The 18,487-nt window shown below is 70.7% G+C and overlaps 2 protein-coding genes across 2 annotated transcripts; one reads left to right on the forward strand and one right to left on the reverse strand.

The window, feature by feature from the left end:
- Positions 1–8,067: 8,067 nt before the first annotated feature.
- C1QL4 (complement C1q like 4) lies at positions 8,068–10,076 on the forward strand. The gene is made up of 2 exons (XM_054807170.1): positions 8,068–8,589; positions 9,897–10,076. Exons 1-2 carry the CDS (start codon positions 8,068–8,070, stop codon positions 10,074–10,076), a joined length of 702 nt encoding a protein of 233 aa, XP_054663145.1.
- Positions 10,077–12,065: 1,989 nt separating this feature from the next.
- Positions 12,066–18,210, reverse strand: DCTN2 (dynactin subunit 2). Its single transcript, XM_054806805.1, has 13 exons — positions 18,016–18,210; positions 15,216–15,312; positions 15,029–15,090; positions 14,069–14,167; positions 13,825–13,985; positions 13,575–13,722; positions 13,425–13,490; positions 13,310–13,348; positions 13,108–13,185; positions 12,917–12,988; positions 12,696–12,798; positions 12,464–12,555; positions 12,066–12,376 (listed from the first exon to the last, which is right to left on the reverse strand). Exons 1-13 carry the CDS (start codon positions 18,208–18,210, stop codon positions 12,290–12,292), a joined length of 1,299 nt encoding a protein of 432 aa, XP_054662780.1. The 3' UTR covers positions 12,066–12,289.
- Positions 18,211–18,487: the final 277 nt, after the last annotated feature.

Below are 18,487 nucleotides of genomic sequence, written 5' to 3' on the forward strand. Positions count from 1 at the left end.
CCCCGGCACGACGCCGAGCAAAGGGCACGGCAGCGGCAACACCGCGCCGGTGTGGAGGCCTCGGGGGGGGGGGGATGACACACGACACACAGCGGGTGCCCCACACTGGCACCCCCAGCCCGTACCCCCTTCCGGGGTGCCTTGGGATATCGGGGTACTGGTATTGGGGTACGCGCTGCATGGTGGATGTGACACCCCCCCCCCCGGTGCAGGGGCCCCCCCGGGACTCTCCGCAGCCCCTGTTTGCTCAGCCCGCGCCGCCGCCGCCGTGTTTGCAGGGATTAACCGGCTGCCGGCCGCCAATTTGGTCTCATCCATTATTAACGGCCCCGCAGCCGCCCTGCGCCGGGGGGGGGTCAGCGCCTGTTAGCGGGGCTCGGGGGGCTGAGACCCCCCCCCCCAGCTCTGCACCCCCCAGGCGATGCGGCCGGACAGGCTTTGGGGGTGCATCGCCCCCCGCTCGCTGCTTCCCTGGGGCTGCATGGGGACACCCCCCCCCCGGGGTTTGGGGGTGCAACGGGGCAAAGCGCCTGTTCTGGGGGGGTGCTGAGAGGCCAAGACGCCTGCGTCCCCGGGGAACACCCCCCCCCCGGGATGCCGGCAGGGGGTGGGGGATGCTGGCGGCCCCCCCGGCTCAGCTGCCCATCAGCGCGGGCTGACAGCGGCCCCCCCCACGCTGCCCACCCGCGCCTGGCTGCCTCCCTGACAGCGGGTCCCAGCGGACCCCGGCCCACGCTCCGCTGCCCCCGAGCCCCGCGCCGGGGGGGCCCAGCCCCGCCAGCCTGCGCCGGCCGGGGGGTGGGGTGGGGTGGGGTGGGGGGCACCCCGGCCTGGGTGGGCACCGGACCCCTCACCAGAGGCCCCAGGATCCCCGGGCTGGTGGGGGCTGCGGTGCTGCACCCCCCCCATTTTGGCGCAGGATCGATGCGGGGAGGAGGTGGGGGGGTGGGGGTCTCGCATCCCGATCGATCCCTTTAAGTATCTGGATTTAAAAATGTCAAATTTGCCTTCGGCGAGCGAGGCCGGCGGTCGATGGGGGGGGGCAGAGCCCCCCACGGCGGCCTCAGTTTCCCCGGGTGCCCCCTGACTCACGGAGCCGGGGGGCTGCAGAGGAGCCCCTGGAGGGGTCTTGGGGTGCCCTGCCCTGGGGGGGGTTAGGGGGGCTCCCCCGGCCCCCGCCAGCGCCCGTTTGTGGGTGTAGTTGGCGGCATTGATCAGCCCCGGCCACCGGCATTTAAGGCATCGATTTCCAGAGTCTTCCTGTGAATTGAAGCATCTGTCACCACCCGGGCGTGCGGGGACCACGGCCGGGGACACATGGGGATCATGGCCAGGGACACGCAGGGATCACAGTGGGGGACACACAGGGATCACGGCTGGGAACATGCGGGGACCACAGCAGGGGACACATGGGGATCACAGCTGGGAACACGCAGGGACCATGGCCGGGGACACGCAGGGATCACGGCTGGGGACATGTGGGGACCACGGCGGGGGACATGCGGGAACCGTGGCTGGGGCCAGACCCTGCAGGCAGCGGGGTGGGGGGCTCCCTGGCCATGAGCTGTCCCCTCCGGTCCCCACAGCCCTGGGGACACATGCATGTTCCCATGCACACGTGTGTCCCCATACACACATGTGCCCAAGCACACACATGTGCCCCAATGCACACGCGTGCCCTGATGCACAGGCGTGTCCCGATGCACACGCATCTCCCAATGCACAGGCGTGTCCCGATGCATACATGTATCCTGACGCACACGCGTGCCCACACGCACCCCCACCCAGCAGGGACACGAAACACCCCCCCACCCCAACACCCACCCGCTGCAACCCAGGCACAACACACGAACACGGGACACACGCGTGTGCGCAAACGCACGCTACCACCGGCCCGTGCACACGCGGCTGCACCGCGCACCCCTCTGCACGCTCGGCTGCGCCTCGCACACGCTCACGCTCCACACGCACACGCCGGGGCTTGGAAAAACCGGCCGCGGGGCTGGTTGAAGGCATCCGGCACCTTCCCGCGTGTCACGCTGCCTTGTCAGTTTGCTGGTAATTAATGCAAACGCCGGGGCCGGAGTCCCTCCGGACTCGTACATCACTGCCAGCGCGGCTGCGGCGCGGCCCCGGTACCCAAGTGCTGTTATTAGGGGAATTTTATATGTATTAGCTGTTGATGCACATTAATACATTAAAAATGTCAGCGGTGGAGGCCAGCTAATTGTCTGATTTAAATGTCTATTTGTCAGCGCCCGGCTCAGGTGGGCATGAGGCGAATCTGCAATGAGCCCCTGGCCCCGCCGGCGCGGGGGGCAGCACCACGGGGGGGGGGGTGTGGGGGGAGGCCGGTAATCCACGGTGGGGCTGGGGAACGGGGGGGGACACCCGTGGGGCGGGGGGACCCGGGGTGCTGGGGCGGAGGCGGGGGGGGTGTGCAGGCAGGTGGCGGGGGGCGAGGGGGACCCCCGTGCCCCGGCCACCCGCTTAATTGCGGCCGGGCCGGGATGGATTTCTGCGCCCGACATCCTCTGCATCCGTAATAAATGCCGCTTGTCCAGAGAATTAATCCGGCCGGCCCGCAGCCATCCATCTCGGCAGGCGCCGTCACGCCGTGACGGACGGCCCCGCCAGCGCGGGGGGGGCACAGCCAGGAGGGGACGTAAATCCTCCCCCCACCGGGATCCCCCGGTCCCCCCTTCCCGGGGGATGCCTCCCCCCCCCGGGCCAGGTGAAGGGCTGCCACCGCTGTGATCCCCCCGCGGCTGAGGCCCTGCAGCTCATCACAGCAGTGGCTGAGTGCAGCTTTGCGCCCCCCCGCACCCCCGTGGGGGAGGCACAGCGAGACAAGGGTGGCCGTGGCTGGGCTCAGCCCCGGTGCAGGATCCGGCCCCCTGTGGGGCAGCCCCCACGAGCGGCTGTGGGGCTGGGCACCATCCCAGGGGGACGGACAGACACGGGGAACTCGGGGCGCGGACGAGACCCCCCAGCACCGCTCGGCCGCAGCGCGATGCGGCTGTCCCTGGGTGGGGCACCCCACCCCATCTCATGCCCTCACCCCCCACTCACCGTGTCCAGAGCCCCCCCGCTGCCCAGGGGCGGCCCCCCAGGCCCTACCAGCGGCCCCCCAGCTGCCTCCCCAGCAATTAGCAGACGCTAACGAGCCTGGGAGCCCGGGGGGGGGGGGGGAATGCCCAGGAGGTGCTGGGGCAGAGGGGGGGTGCGAGGTGAGGGCTGGGGTGCACGTCGGGAGCTGGGTGCAGGGGGTGACACGGCCGAGGCTGGAGCCCGCGGCGTGGGGGGGGGGGGGGTGGACACGCGTGGTGGTGACCCCACAAGAGCTGTCGAGGGGCACCCGAGCGGCCGCGGGCTCCATCCGGGGTGACGCTGCTGGCACCCGCCCCGCCGTAGCGGCACATCCCGCCCCGGGATCCCGACACGTTATTTCACCGCAGCAGCCCCGGGAGCGTCACCCCCAGCCCGGCCCCGCACCCCCCCGTGTCCCCCCCCAACCGGCTGCCACTTTATTGTCGCCGTTCAAGGACAATTTTCATCCAATTTCGGGCGGCCCCGCGGCCCGGCTTTATTGCCAACACGCCCTGGATGGAGGCAGCGCCCGGCCGCCCCCAGCCCATCGATATTCATTTGCACAAGGCTCCCGCCCGGCCCGAGCTGACACGGCAATCTGTCTGCTGTCCCGGCACGCCGCCGCCACCGGGACGGGAACGTTCGGCGAAGCCGTGGGGAGGGGAAGGGGGACGTTCCCCGGGCACCGGGGACCACGCACCGGCACTGGGTACCATGCACCGGGCACCGGGGAACACGCACCGGCACTGGGTGCATTGCATCGGGCACCGGGTGCCATGCACCGGGCACCGGGGACCATGCACCGGGTGCTAGGGACCATGCACCGGCACTGGGTGCATTGCATCGGGCACCGGGTGCCATGCACCGGGCACCGGGGACCATGCACCGGGTGCTAGGGACCATGCACCGGCACTGGGTGCATTGCATCGGGCACTGGGTGCCATGCACCGGGCACCGGGGACCATGCACCGGGTGCTAGGGACCATGCACCGGCACTGGGTGCATTGCATCGGGCACTGGGTGCCATGCACCGGGCACCGGGGACCAAGCACCGGGGACCATGCACCAACACCGTGCACCATGCACCGGGCAGCGCTGGGGTTCAGGGACCGAGCGCTGGGACCGTGCCGGCGCAGGATGCGACCCTGCGGGTCCTCGGGGGCCGCGGAGGCAGATGGTGAACGTGGAGCGGCCGGACGGCTGCAGCGCCCCCCCCGCCCCCCGCTTCTCCCCGTGCCGGCGCTGCCGGCCCCGCTGGCTGCCGCGGGGGAGGGGGGGTGGGACACGGGGGACCGGGGGGACACGGCGGGGCCGCGGCGTGATGCATTTATTCATGCTCTGCGCCCCGGCACCGCGGCTCACACCGGGCCAGCTCCCGGCTCGGGCCCCGGAGCCGCCGGCTGTGCAGTCGGGGAGGTGTCCTCCCCCCCCCCCCGAGGTGACCCACAGCATCGTCCCGGGTCCTGCGTGGGGACAGCGACGGCAGCCGGGGCGGGGAAACAGAGGCACGGCTCGGCACCGGCACCCACGGGGGACTGCGGACGCTCCCGCCACGGTCGCCGGCACCCGCCGGTGTGGGGGCTCAGCCCCGGCGCTGGGCTCGCAGCCCCCATGGACGGACCCCCCCCCGGATCCGGCCCCCCCCATAGCTGCTCTCGCCGCCGCTGACCTTTCCCGCCGCCGCCGCTATTTTTACCCCCAGCTCCCCCCCCCCCGCTGCCGGCAGAGCCGGGGGCAACCGGGACCCCCCCCCCCCGCCCGCGTCCCCTCGCGTCCCCGCGGCCAAGGCCCGGGCACCCGCTCCCCATCAACCCTCGGCGCCCGCTAATTAGCACTCGGGCTTCCCCTCGCAGCCCGGCTAATTAATTCGCTGTTGCTGCTCATTACGATCAGCCGGGGGGGGGGGGGGGGGGCGGCGGGACTCCGGCATCCCCGTCCCCGGGGAGCGACACGGGCGACATCGGTGGCACCCGAACCCCGTCCCCGCCGGGACGAGCGGGGGGAGATGCTCCAGCCGCCAGTAATTTGTTGCACAAACATTGCCGGGTTTTTCAGGATCGCATTGATCCTCCCGCATAAAGGGCCCATAAATCCATCCAATATCCCGGCTGATTGATCGCCGCCCTTTGGAGGGAGCTGGCCAGGCCTGCAAATTTAAAAACTATACGGATAAATTACGCACGCGGTCGCTACGGTGGGAGCATCTCCCCCCCCCCCCCCCCCGCCCGCCCCCACCCCTGCGCCCTGGCATGCGTACGCACACGCGTGCAGCACACGCGCGCACGCGGCATGCACACACATGCACTGAGTGCGCGCACGCATGCACTGAGCACACACGCGCATACACACGCACGCACACGCCCCCACGCACCCCCTCCCAGCTCGCATCCATGCACACACACTGACGTGGAGAGCCAGCCGCTGGGCACTGCAAGGCCACGCGTGGACCCCTGCACACGGACATGCGTGTGCAAAGCCACCACAGGCCCGTCCCCACCCTGGTGGCTCCGTGCAGGGGGACTCCCTTGTCCCCGTCCTCCCCCCCGCAGAGGGACCCGACGTGTCCCCGGTGCGGGGCAGCACCAGTGTGGGGGTCGAGTGGGGCCCCCCCAGGGCAGCCGGTGGCTCTTGCCCGGTTTCTCCTCTTTTCCCTGATATTTTTCCAGTTCCCGGGAAGCTGCAGGCGAGCGGCCGGCGGCGGTGGCGGGGGAAGCGGCTCCTCTCCCGGGAGCGCAGAGGGCAAGACTTCATTTTGCATAACGGAGCAAATTCAGGCAAGATTTGAAAAGAGCAGCCGTAAATCAGCTCCCAGAGCACCAGCTCCGCCGCGGCGCTGGGAGCAGCCGGGGCCGGATCCGGACCCCTCCAGCAGCCCCAGCCGCACGGGCACCTCGATGGCAGCGGGGGGGACCAGAGCTCTCTGGGGATGGGGGGGCTCTGTCCCCCTCCCGGGGCTGGGAAGGGACCGTGCACCCCAGCAGAGCCCCCCTGGTCCCCCCCCAGCAGCACCTGCGCATTTAGGGTGAGCCCTGGGGAGGCCCCCCCCAAAAACGGGCCTGCGGCTGCCAGCCCGCACAGGGGGGGCCTGCGCACTCCCTGCACCCCCTGCACACGCAGCCCCTGTGCCATGCACAGCCGCGCACCCAAACCCTGTCCGCTCACACCCCCGTACCCACCTTGCACACACACACACACGTACCCCCACCCCTGCACCCAGCACCCCCTGAACACCCACACCCTCCCCTTGCACACACACAAGCCTTGTGCACACACGCTGAGCCCTGCACACGCATCCCCCGTGCACACACACATCCACCCCTGTGCTCACCCCCACCCCGCACACACACAGAGGCCTCTGCATCCCCATTGCACGCACACGCACCCCCATGCAGACACACGCACCCTTGCACACACACGCCCACCCCCCCACCATCTGTGCACCCAGCACCCTCCGCACCCCCATCCTCCCCTTGCACACACACCGACCAGCCCCCCCGTGCACATCCACCCCTGCACGCTCACACACACACACACACGCCCAGAGCTGTGCACACGCCCGGGCACACTCCCCCCCCCCCGCACCCATTGCACACTCACATTTCCCCCGTGGGCTCCCCCGTGCACCCATCACAACCCTGCGCATCCTCCCCCCCCGCGCTCCCGGCCCTCCCCCCCGGCCCCCCCCCGCCCCCGCCGTGCCCGGTGCCGTCGAGCGGGGCGGGCGGAGCGGGGCTGCGGGCGCGGCGCGGTGCGGGCGGTGGCCCCGGCACGTGGCTCCCGGCGCCGCGGGCGGCAGGTACCGGCGGGCACCGGCGGGGACGGGGGGGGACGGGGACGGGGGGAGAGGGAGGGGGCTCCGCCGCGGGCCCGGGGCCGCGCGTCCCCGGGGACCCCGAGCCGGGCGCGGGGGAGGCTCCGGGAGAACCGCCCCTGGCGGCGCTGCCCGTCCCCGTCCCCGTCCCCGTCCCCGTCCCCGTCCCCGCCGGTGCGCACCGGGGAGAGCGCGGTGCGGGGCAGCGGCGGGGCCGCTCGGGTGCCGCTCCCCGGGGAGGGGGTCCCGCTCCCGGGGGGTGCCGCTCCTGGGCAACTTGGCGAGAAGTTGCCCCGCGCGTCGCGGCGGCTCCATCCCGGCTCCATCCCGGCTCCATCCCGGCTCCGGTCCCGGCTCCGGTCCCGGCTCCATCCCGGCTCCGGTTACATCACCAGCTCCAACACCGGCTCCGGTCCTGGTTGCATCATCGACTCCGGTCCCGACTCCAACCCCGGCTCCGGTCCTGGCTGCTGCAGGAGCTCCGGGCTCGGCTCCGTCGGCTCCGGTCTCAGCCCCTTCCCCGGCTCCGCTCCCGGCTCCGCCGCCGTCTCGGGTCCCGGCTCCGCTCCCGGTTCCATCATCGGCTCCAGTCTCGTCCCCTTCACCAGCCCAAGTCCCGGCTCCCTCCGCAGCTCCGCTCCCGGCTCCGTCCCCAGCCCCTCTCCCCTCGCCATCCCCAGCCCTGCTGCTGCGACCATCCCCGTCCCCGTCCCCATCGCCATCGCCAGCCCCATCTCCAGCCCCGCTGCCGTCCCCAGCCCTGCCGCTGTTCCCACTCCCAGCCCCAGTGCCGGCTCCATCCCCAGCCCCGCTGCTGTGACCATCCTCATCCTCATCCTCATCCCCATCCTCATCCCCATCCCCATCCTCATCCCCATCCCATCCTCATCCCCATCCTCATCCCCATCCCCATCCCCGTCCCTGTCCCTGTCCCTGTCCCCGCTCCCATCCCCGCTCCCGTCCCCGCTCCCGGCCGCAGCCCCATCCCACCCCGTCCCCGCTCCCAGCCCGGTCCCCGCCGGGGCGTGAGGCTCAGTGGGCGGCAGGGTGCCGTCCGCCCCCCCGGCGCCACCATCGCGCCCAAGGGCGAGGAGGACCTGCTGGCGCTGGCCGCCTCCAGGCTGAGCCGCAGGAAGCGGGTGGCCGGAGCGGCCGTCGGCGTGGCCATGGTGCTGGTGCTGCTGGTGGCCATCCCGTTGCTGGTCCACAGCTCCAAGGCGGCCGCGCACTACGAGATGCTGGGCAGCTGCCGCATGGTCTGCGACCCCTACCCCGGCCCCGAGCTGCCCGCCGCCTCCCCGCCGCCCTTCTTGCCGGGCGCCAAGGGCGAACCGGGGCGCAAGGGCCGTGCCGGTGTTCGGGGTCCCCCTGGACCGCCGGGACCGCGGGGGCCGCCAGGCGAACCGGGCCGGCCAGGGCCACCGGGGCCACCAGGGCCGGGTCCCGGGGGGTACATCCCCTCCTTCTACAGCCCCAAGATCGCCTTCTACGCGGGACTGCGGAAACCCCACGAGGGCTACGAGGTGCTGCGCTTCGACGACGTGGTCACCAACGTGGGCAACTACTATGAGCCCTCGAGCGGGAAGTTCACCTGCCCCCTGCCCGGCATCTACTTCTTCACCTACCACGTCCTCATGCGCGGCGGCGATGGCACCAGCATGTGGGCCGACCTCATGAAGAACGGGCAGGTACGGGCCGGCACCGGCACCACCGTCGGCACCACCGCCGGCACCACCGCCACGGCTCCTCCCGGTATCCCCGGTGCCCCCCGCCCCGCTCCCCCCGGCCTTGCCCTGGCCCAGCCCGGCTCCTCCGGCCGCGTTTCTCTGTGCATCTCCACCTGGGTCCCCCCTCCCAGCCCCCCCTGCCTGCTGCCCCCCTCCCAGCTCCCCCCGCCTGCTCCTCCATCCCAGTTTCCCCATCCCAGTTTGGTTTTCCCATCTTGTTTCCTCCCATCCCAGTTTTCCCACCCTGGTTTCCTTAGTCCCAGTTGCCCCATGCTGGTTCCCCCCATTCCTGATCCCCAATTTCCCCCGCCCCAGTCCCCACATTCCGTTTCCGCCATCCAATTCCCCATCCCTCTTCCTCCATCCCACTTCCCCCCAGCCCTGATTCCCCAGCCCTGCTCCCCCCCCCCCAGTACCCCCATCCCCATCTCCCCCCAGTTCCGTTCCCCCTCTGGGATCACGGAGGGGGTGACTGGGGGAGCCTCCCCCCGCAGTCCCGCACCCGTCCCCAGCACCCGCCATCGCCTCGGGGACACGAAACCCCCATCCCTGGGGCTCCTGCCACCGGGACGGTGGGGGGGACACGCTCCCCCGGGAGCACGGGGCTCGGAGCCGGTGGGGACAACCGCCATCACCGGGGGGGACGGGCTGTGCCCCCCGGCCAGTCCCTTTGTCCACGGAGGCGCAGCCCGGCCGGCAGCTCCTGCGCCGCCTCGCCCCGGACGCTTCCCATTTATTATGGGAAAAACGAGGATCGATCCAGCGTGGTCGATGCCGGCTCCGCCACCCCCCCCGTACCCCCCCGGGGCATCCCCGGTCTCGGGGGTAGCGCAGGAGCATGGGGCAGGGGAGGGCCCTGGGGTCCCGCAGCGTCCTGGGTGTCTCTGGATCCGGTCACCAGTGGGCCCCTGGGACCCAGCACCGACGGTCACATCCAGCTCCGAGAGCCTGTCGTGGGTGCGGGGGGTGGCCCTGTCCTGGGGGACCACGGGGTGGGGGGAGCTCTGTCCCTGTCCCCTCCTGTCACCGCTGCCGTCCGGCAACTGTTAGGGAGTGGGGGGGACGCTGGCTCCTTCGCCCAGTTCTGCCGCAGACGGGCACCGTGACCTTGAGCTGTGATGGACAGAGGGGCCGAGTGGGCCGGGGGGGTCCAGAGCAGCTCAGCCCCCCCCCCATTCCCAGCCCCACAGCCCCCTCCCAGGCTCCCCCCGAGGCACCGTGTGCTGGGGGGGGGGGTGGTGGTGGTCCCTGACAGCAGTGTCCCCCAGGTGCGGGCCAGCGCCATCGCGCAGGACGCGGACCAGAACTACGACTACGCCAGCAACAGCGTCATCCTGCACCTGGACGTGGGCGACGAGGTCTTCGTCAAGCTGGACGGCGGCAAAGTCCACGGCGGCAATACCAACAAGTACAGCACCTTCTCCGGCTTCATCATCTACCCCGACTGACCCCCCCCCGGGACGGGGACGGGGCTGCAGGGATGGGGGGGGGGGGCTCCCAGCTCCCACTGGTGTGACCGTCCCTCGCCGTAGCGCCGGGTGCGACGAGACACCCGTGAGGACACCCGCGTGCCCGCTCTGCCCCGCAGCCCCCACGATCACCCCCACAGCCCCCCGTGAGTGACCCCCGCCCCCGCATGCCAGCACCCCCGAGGGTGTGGGGGTGTCCCAGTGCTGTCCCCATCCCCGGGGCACCCCCGGTCCCCGCGGCTGATCGTTGGGCTCCGCGTTCCCCCCAATAAAACACTCGGGGTTTGGATGTGCAGCTGCTGCCTTCGCCTCCCTGGGGGGGGGACACGCAGAGAGGGGACCCTGGGGACAGGGTGGAGGGGACCCCCCCGGGTGGGGACTGTGTCGCCATCGCTCCTTGGTGCTGGCCCCGTCTGCCCCCCATCCCCACGGCGGTGACGAGCTCTGGGCCACTGGTGGGGACCCCCCCACTGTCACCCGGCTGCCACGGGGGACAGGAACAGTGACGGTGTCCCCCCCCCCGCCATCCCACCATGCACACGGGTGGGCAGGGACACAGCCCCCCCCCATGTCTGGGGGACACCGCCTGCCCCGGGGGTGTTCGGGGTCCCCGGGGAGGGGGGGGAGCCGCAGGACGCCGGGTCCCCCCTCCCGAGCCCTGCGCACCCCGGCTGGGGGGGTGTGGGGGGGGGGCGCCCCCCAGCCCTGGCCCCGGTCTCATCCCCGCGTGGCCGTGGGCCGGTGCTGCCATCGCGTGGCCAGCGCCCGTGAGGACACGTCTCCCGCGGGGGGGGGGGGCAGCCCCCCCGGGAAGGGCTGGGAGCTCGACCCCCCCACCCCAGGGACCCCCCGGAGACCCCCCGACAAGGTGCGGCACAAACTCTTTCATTACACGCGCAGCGTCCGTGCGTGCGTCCCCCTCGTCCCCAGCCCGGTGCCCCCCCCGTGGGTCAGGGCCCCAGGTGCCCCCCGTGGGGGGGGGGGTTATTTCTCCCCATCGCAGCCCCGGTGGGAACCTGGGGCTCGGGGGTGCGGTGCCGGTCACCCCCCTCGCGTTCTGGCTGGTGCTGAGCGGTGCTGGCACAGCGTCCCGGCCAGCTCCGTGCCTCCCGGGCTGGGGGGGGGGGGATCTGACCCCCGTGTCTGGGGCGGGGGGGGCACCTGGCCCCCGTGTCTCCCCTTTTGTGGGACCCAAGGGGGACGAGGGAGCAGCGGGGGGGGACAACGCAGAAGGATGGAACCAGCCCCCAGTGCATCGACGGCACAGGGGTGCACACGGGGGGGCTGCCCACTCCCACCCATGAGAGCCCCCCCCCCGAGGTGAGCTCCGTGCAGGCACCCCTGCGCGTTTTTGGGGGCCACCTGTGTCCCCTTCCTCTGAGGGTGCCCCTGCCTTGCCCCAGCCGTTCCCCGGAATTCCCAACGGCCGGCGGAGATGGAGCCTGTGCCCCCCCTGTCCCATGGCCCCCCCCCACCGCGGCCCAGCAATTGCCCACGGGGCTCAAACCCACCCTTGCCCCCGCCCCAGGAGCCCCCCCAGCCAGGGGACCACCTCCAGTGCCCACTCCCTGGGCCATGCTGGGGGGGTCGCACTGTCCCCCGTTACCTCAGGCTGGACCCACTTGGGGTTAGTTCAGCGCAAGGTTCTCACCAAAAACGAGGTTCCCCCCCTTCCCATCCCCCAATACCAGCAATAATCACCCCTGCCAGGCTGGGGGGGGCCACACGCCCCTGCCCCGGGCCCTCCCCACCCACTGGGGCTCAGCCCCTGCCCCACGGGTGACAGCGAGGAGACGTTCCTCCCCGTGGGTCGCAGCTTTTCACCACAGTGAAAGGATTTAGGGTAACCAGGAGGCTGGGGGGGGGGGGATTGGGGGGGTCATGCACCATTAAAAGATGCATTTAAAACCCGGGGGCTGGGCCCTGCTCGTGCCCCCCAGCCCGAAGGAGATGCCGACACGGATGCGCTTTGAGCTGAGCCGTTTATTGGGGTAAATCGGGGGGGTTACAGAGACCCCCCCACCCCGAGGTGGGAATGGAGGGGGGGGAGGACCCCTCCAGCCCCCGTGCTGGGCAGGGGGGCAGAGCCAGGGTATATACAAGCAGAAGCTGGTACCTGCGGGTGGGCAGGAGGGAGGGGGTGATTCCTGGGGGGCAGGGACGCCCCGTGCGGGGGGGTCTCCAGGGCGCTCTCACTTCTGCAGCCGCTTGATACGGGCATCTATGTCTGCAAAGTTGTCCTCTACGACGGCCAGGTTTTCCTTCATTGTCTTCTGGACCTGGGAGGGGGGTGAGCAGGGAAAGGAGTGAGGGGGGGGGCAGGATGGGGACCCCGCTCCACCCCAACGGGTGCTGGTGGGACCCACCTCCGCCAGCAGCACGGCGTTGTCCTTGAGAGCACCGGCGATCTCCTGCTGCGTGGTGTCCAAGTGCACGAGGACCTGTCCGAACTGTGTGGCTGCGAGGGAGGAGAGAGCTCAGTGCTGGGCAGGAGGAGGGGGGGGGGGGGGAGAGCAGTGGTGATCCCCCCCCCCTCCACCCCGCGACGCTCGGGGTCTCTCCACGCCGCTGTCCCCAAGCTCCCCTCCAGCCCCTCACCCTGCTCGTGCAGGTCCCTGAGGGTCACCAGCCTCTGCACGACGTCAGGCAGGGTGCTGGCCACGGGGTCCCAGCGCTGCATCGTCTCATAGATCTGGTGGATCTGGGGGATGGGGCAGGGCGAGAAGCGGGGAGGGGGTCAGCACGGTCTGGAGGGGGACCCCCATATATCCCCGCCACGCCGGGGTTGCCTTTGGGGGGCCCTCCCCACCAGCTCTTACCTTGCTCTGGGTGTCGGCATCTTGCACGGTTGCCTTGTGCTTGGCGATTTCATTCACCTTCCCCAGGACGCTCTGGGGAGGGGGGAGCAGATGGGAGACCCCAAATCCGGCAGTGCCCACCCCCGATTCCACAGCCTCGGCCCCGTGACACCCACCGTGCAGTTCCCTCCTTCCATCCCCCCCCGCCTCACCTGCAGCCGGGCTTCCACTTGGTCCAGCACGGCCACGTCCAGGATGTTGACCTTGGCCTGCAGGACCTGCACGGTCTCCTGGGGACGGAGAGCAGGGTGAGGGGGGACACGGCAGCACCCTGGGAGCGCCCCCCCTAAGCGCTATGGGTGCGGGGTGGGGAGAAAGGGACCCCGCACGCCCCCCACCCCCTGCCCGACTCACCACGAGGCTGGTGCCCTTCAGCCCGACCAACAGCGGGTTCTGTGGGAAGGAAACGGCATCAGTGGGGCGGGGGGGGGAGCGGGAGAGTGGGGGGGCAGGACCCCCGGCCCCTCACCTGGCTGTCGGGCTCGCACCGCACCGTTGCCTCCAGCTGCGCCAGCCGCTTCTCCAGCTCCGCGATCTGGGGGGAGATGAGGGGGGTGAGATGGCGGGACACCCCACGTTGGGGTCAGGCGCAGTATCCGCCCCCCCCCTCCCCGCTCACCTTGGCGGTCTGGGCAAACTGGTCCTGCTCCGGCCTCCAGTACAGCTCAAAGGTGACGGCGTCCCCGGTGGGTGCCGGGGCTTTGGTGGGAATCTTCCCCGGCGCCGCTTTGCTGCACTTCGCCACCTCCAGCTGCTGCAGCAGGCGCCTGGGCAGGGGGAGAAGGTGGGCACGGAGCCCCGCACCGCCCCGCGGGGACGCCGGCATCCGCCCCCCCCCCCCCTCCCCGCGGTCCCGGGACCCCACTCACTTGGCCACGGCGCCGTCGGGGTCTGCAAAGTCGATGGCCGCGGCGGGGCCCAGCAGCTTCTCCAGGTGGCTGGAGACCAGCTGCTGCTTCAGGCCCTCGACCTGCCTGGCCAAGGCCATGGGCGTCAGCTCCTCCTCCGCCGCCGACTCCTTCACCATGCTCTGGGGAGGGGGGAAGGACATGTGGCCATGTCACCCCCCGGGACAACCTCCCCACCGGTCCCCAGGGCAGGGGCGATGCTCACCTGGATCTGCTCCACATCCCTAACCAGCTCCTGCACCTCGTGCTGCAGCCGGTGGTACCGCTGCTGGGGCGTCTCTTTGGCACCAAGACCCTCGCCGAGCTGCAGGGAGAGGAACGGGGGGGTTTGTTGGGGTGTCAGATGGGGGGCACCAGGCACCCAGGGCAGGAAGGAGGAGTGCTGGGACGCTGGTACCCAGCTCCCCTTGGCGCTCGCCTGTATCACGGAACCCCAGACTGGTCGGGGTGGGAAGGCACCTCTGGAGATCATCTCCTGCTAGGGCAGGATCACCCAGAGCAGGCTGCACAGGATCGCGTCCAGGCGATCACACCAGAGATGCTCCAAGCCCCTCATCATCCTCGCAGCCCTCCACTGGACTCTCCCCAGTAGTTCCCAGTCTGTCTGGAACTGGGAAGCCCAGCACTGGACACACAACTCCAGATGTGGCCTCACCAGGGCAGAGCAGAGGGGGAGGAGAACCTCCCTCGACCTGCCGGCTGCGCTCTTCTTAACGCGCCCCACGTTCAGGGTGCTGAGGAGGGGGCTCAGAGCCCTGGGCTTCAGGAGAGCAGACTCTGGCCTCTCCAAAGGTCTGCGTGGAAGAGCCCCCTGGGACCAGGCAACGGGGGGAAGAGGGGCCCAAGGAAGCCGGTTGATGTTCAAGGATCGCCTCCTCCAAGCTCCAGCGCGCTCCGTCCCAAGGAGCGGGCAGGCAGGAGGCTGCCGGGGTGAACGGGAGCTCCTGGCCAAACCCCGGACAGATGGTCCTGGGCAACTGGCTCGAGGTGGCCCTGCCTGAGCAGGGGGTCGGGCCAGATGGACCCCAGAGGTCCCTTCCCACCTCCACCCTTCTGCGGCTCGGTGTGATTTGTGGCCCCGGGCAGGGACGTCACGCTGGGGGGTGAGTGGGGACGAAGGACCGTGCACGGGGGTGGCTCACATCCCCGCGCGTTCCCGACTCACAATTTCATACTCCCCAGACTCGTAGCCCGTTTTCCTGGTCTTGCCGATGCGATCGGAGAAATCTGGAAGAGGAGGAGCAGGGTTGGTCACCCCAAAATACCCAGGGCGGCTCTGCCCTCCCTGGGGTCAGCCTGGTGACCCAGGGTCCCCACAGCCCACCCTTCCCCAACACCCCCCCCCAGCTCACCCACTCCCTCGGTGCCCAGGCGCTTGTCCTTGAACTTCTCGTAAGCGGCGTTGGGGTTGATGATGAGGTGCTCCACGCTGGTGCTGGTGAGCTCCTCCTGCACACAACGCTCGGCGTTAGGGACGGGGCAGCCACGAGGGTTGGACGGTAACGGGGAGGGGGCGAAGGCGGCCCCGTTCCCCCCAGGATAGGGGCACAGCCCCCGGGGGCTGACACGCAGGGACGGAACCCAGCAAAGGGTCTGCCGGGGCAGCGAGACCTGTCCAGGACGCGGCACGTCCCCAGCGCCTGGTGCGGCGACTTCGGACCCCTGGCCTGGCCCAGCCCTGTGGGCAGACCCCCCCCCCGGGGGCCTGGCAGCGGGGCCAGAGGTGCAAGCGTACACCCAGGCTCGAAACGATTCGGCAGCCCCACGACCAGCATCAAGAAATCTGCTGCCGAGCCCACGCACGTCACGGGCAGCCCCCGGGGCTGGAACTGCCCCACGGCCCCGTTTTGGGGTGGTTCCCTCCACCTGGGGGGCATCGGGGCAGGGGGGGGGTGTGTGTTTGAGGGACTTCAACCTCTCAAAGACCTGGCGGGGTGAGTGCAGACGGTGAGTCGAGGCTCTCCTCGCTCCCTGCCGCGGCTGGGGGGGGGGGGCCCTGACCCAGCAGGAGGCACCCAAAGGACCCCCACCACGGGCCACGGCAGCCCCTCTCCAGCTCCTGCGCCCGGCCGTGGCCTGAAGCGCTTTCGGGGAGCCCCAGCGCGCTGCGGATGGACAAGAAGGGGTGAGAGCAGCGGGAGCAGCGCTAGCAGCGTTAGGGGGGACGTCCGGCGGGGGTCGGGGGGGGGGGGGGGGAGGCAGAGCGCAGGGTTACGGTGGCCGACGGACGGGCTCTTACCAGCTCCTTGCGTTTCCCAGAGGTGAGAAAGTCAGAGCAAGGTTAGGAGGAGAGGGGGGAAAGAGAGACAAAAATCGCGTTAGAAGGTTTGTCCCATGCACGGCCCGCCGTCACCCACGTCCCTGCGCCGAGGCTGCTGCCGGGGTGGCCCCACCGACCCTGCGCGAAGGCTCAGGAGCCATGCGGGACGTGGAGGCGGGGGCAGCGGCGGGGGCAGCGGCGAGGCCGGACCCCTCAGCCGGGCACCCCGGGGCAGCCGGGGCTGGGGGCAGCCGGGGACGCGCCGGTTGTGGCCACCGCGAGGGGTGGTCAAGGTGCCCTGAGGAAGCGTCGGAGCAGGATGCAGCTGGAGTCTGGGGGCGACGTGGCCGAGCCCCCGCTCTGATAACCTCCCTCCAGCTCTTCTTTAAACCTGGGGGGGGTGTGAGCAGAGCCTGGGGGGGCCAGGACGGGCCCCCACGGAGCAGCCCAGCGCCTGGCAGGTCCCCGGGGCTCCCAGGGGTAGGAGGGAGACATCGGCTGCGGTCCAGGGGGGAGGAAAACCCCGATGCCGGTCCATGGGGGGGGCACGAGCTGTCCCCTGCTTAGCAGCCAGCCCCACGCTGTGCCGGCAGCTGGGATGGGGGCTCAGCACGGCCCCCCTCGCCTGCAGGACGGGCTGCGGCGGGATGGCAGCAACCAGCCCTGGGCAGCACCCCCGGGGGGGGGAGCACGAGGCCGCCGCGGCAGGAGCACAGCGTGGCCAAGATCTGTCGTAGGGGGTCCCTGGGGGTCCCGAAGGGGAGGGAGGGCAGCGCGTGCAGTCAGGCAGGGCAGATGCAAAGAGGGCAAGGGAGAGCAGGGAGGCAGCAGCAGCACCGCGTCGCACCCTGGGACCCACAGCCGCTGCCGGCTGCCTCCCCTCTGCCCCACGGCGGGGTGACCCACAGCCAGAACCAGGCGACTCAGCGACAGGCAGCAGCTACGGGACCCCGTGAACATCTACCGCATGCAAAAATCAACCCCAAACGGCGTGCAAAACCAGAAGCAGCGAACGGGCTTACTTGTGCAAACTAGTGTCCAGGCAAGGTGGGGAGCAGGGAGGGGAAGAGCGGTGGGAAAACTCAGGTCAGTTCAGCGCACGAGAGCCAAGAAACACAACAAAGCTGCGCGAGAGGCTCCCAGGAGAGGAGGTGACAGCAATTAAAACCCGGCCCCCTCCCGGGGGCCGCACGGGAGGGAAAACACTGGGGGAGTCACCGGTGCAGCACCGCTCCGTTATTGGGCACCATTTCGGCACGACCGAGGCCTGACGGGGGCAGCTTTGGGTGGAAACGGCACGTTTCAGTCCGTCTTGCTGCCCCGGCTCTCGCAAGGGATCTCTTTGCCCCCCCTCAGAATTGGGGGCCGGGTGCCTGGCGTGCCCCTGCCCTGCGTGCAACGCGCGGTGCCGCGCCAGCCCACACGTGGTGGGACCGTGCCGACCCTGCGTCCCCCACAAACGCTGGCTGTGCCGTGGGGAGAAGCCGGGTCTCGCCTCCGTGCTCCCCCCTCACCGAGCAGCCATTTGGGCCGCGATCCGTGAGCATCCATCGGCTTTCAGCCTCACCGGCAGAACCGGGCGTCACCGTGCAGCCCCAGGTGCGCGGCTCGTGCCACGCCGGCCTCGAGGACGGACCCCCGGTGTCACCCCACGTCAAAGCCACCGCGCGGCAGCCCCACAGCGAACGGCCACGGCCAGGGCACAACGGGCTCCCGGCACGGGGCTGCTCCGTGGGACCCCGCTGCCACTGGGAGCCGTTTTACGGGGTGACGCCGGGACGTGTCACCGCGGGGTGGGGGGGATGTGGGAACAGGAGCCGTTTCCCTGCCGTGGTGCCGGTCCCGCGGTGCCGGACGGCTGCAGGCCGGGGGCATGGGCACACTCGCCTTACCGCCTCGAACTCGGCCTGGTCGTCCTCGGGCAAGTCGCTGGTCTCGTAGACATCGGGCTCGTTCCTGGCCTGGGGCGCGAAGGGGCTGCGGTGAAACCCCCGCTCTCCTCGGCTAGTTATTGCCCGTTTATGATCAAATACCCCCCAAACTGCTTCAGACACCGCCCCAGCTGCCTGCCCCCCCGAGCCCCCCATCTCCCCAAAGGCTCCACATCCCTTCTGGACCCCCCCCGATGTCCCCAAACGCCCCACGCGCTGCCCCGTCCCCCCAACGCCCTGGGCCCGTACAGGTACCCTGATTCCCACCATCACCCCAAACACCCCGGCTGCTCCCAGCCCCCGAGGTCCTGTTCCCCCCTGCCCCGACAGTTCCGGTACCCCCCACCTACAGCCCCGGCTTCCTCAGATCCCCCCGGACACCCCAAATGTCTCCGAGCCCACCCGGGTGCGCCCTCTAATGCCTTCCATCCCC

The sequence above is a fragment of the Grus americana genome, chromosome 31, assembly GCF_028858705.1.
Source record: "Grus americana isolate bGruAme1 chromosome 31, bGruAme1.mat, whole genome shotgun sequence".
In the NCBI taxonomy this organism is placed as follows: Eukaryota; Metazoa; Chordata; class Aves; order Gruiformes; family Gruidae; genus Grus; species Grus americana.

What these genes read in the sequence shown, in the direction of transcription:
- C1QL4 (XM_054807170.1), top strand. Translation starts at nt 8,068, where the DNA reads ATGGTGCTGGTGCTGCTGGTGGCCATCCCGTTGCTGGTCCACAGCTCC. An exon ending in ACCTCATGAAGAACGGGCAG is followed by an intron (nt 8,590 to 9,896) that starts GTACGGGCCGGC and finishes AGTGTCCCCCAG; the next exon opens with GTGCGGGCCAGCGCCATCGC.
- DCTN2 (XM_054806805.1), bottom strand. Translation starts at nt 18,210, where the DNA reads ATGGGGGGCTCGGGGGGGCAGGCAGCTGGGGCGGTGTCTGAAGCAGTT. An exon ending in GGTGCGAGCCCGACAGCCAG is followed by an intron (nt 13,349 to 13,424) that starts GTGAGGGGCCGG and finishes TCCTTCCCACAG; the next exon opens with AACCCGCTGTTGGTCGGGCT. An exon ending in CAGGGACCTGCACGAGCAGG is followed by an intron (nt 12,556 to 12,695) that starts GTGAGGGGCTGG and finishes CCTCCCTCGCAG; the next exon opens with CCACACAGTTCGGACAGGTC.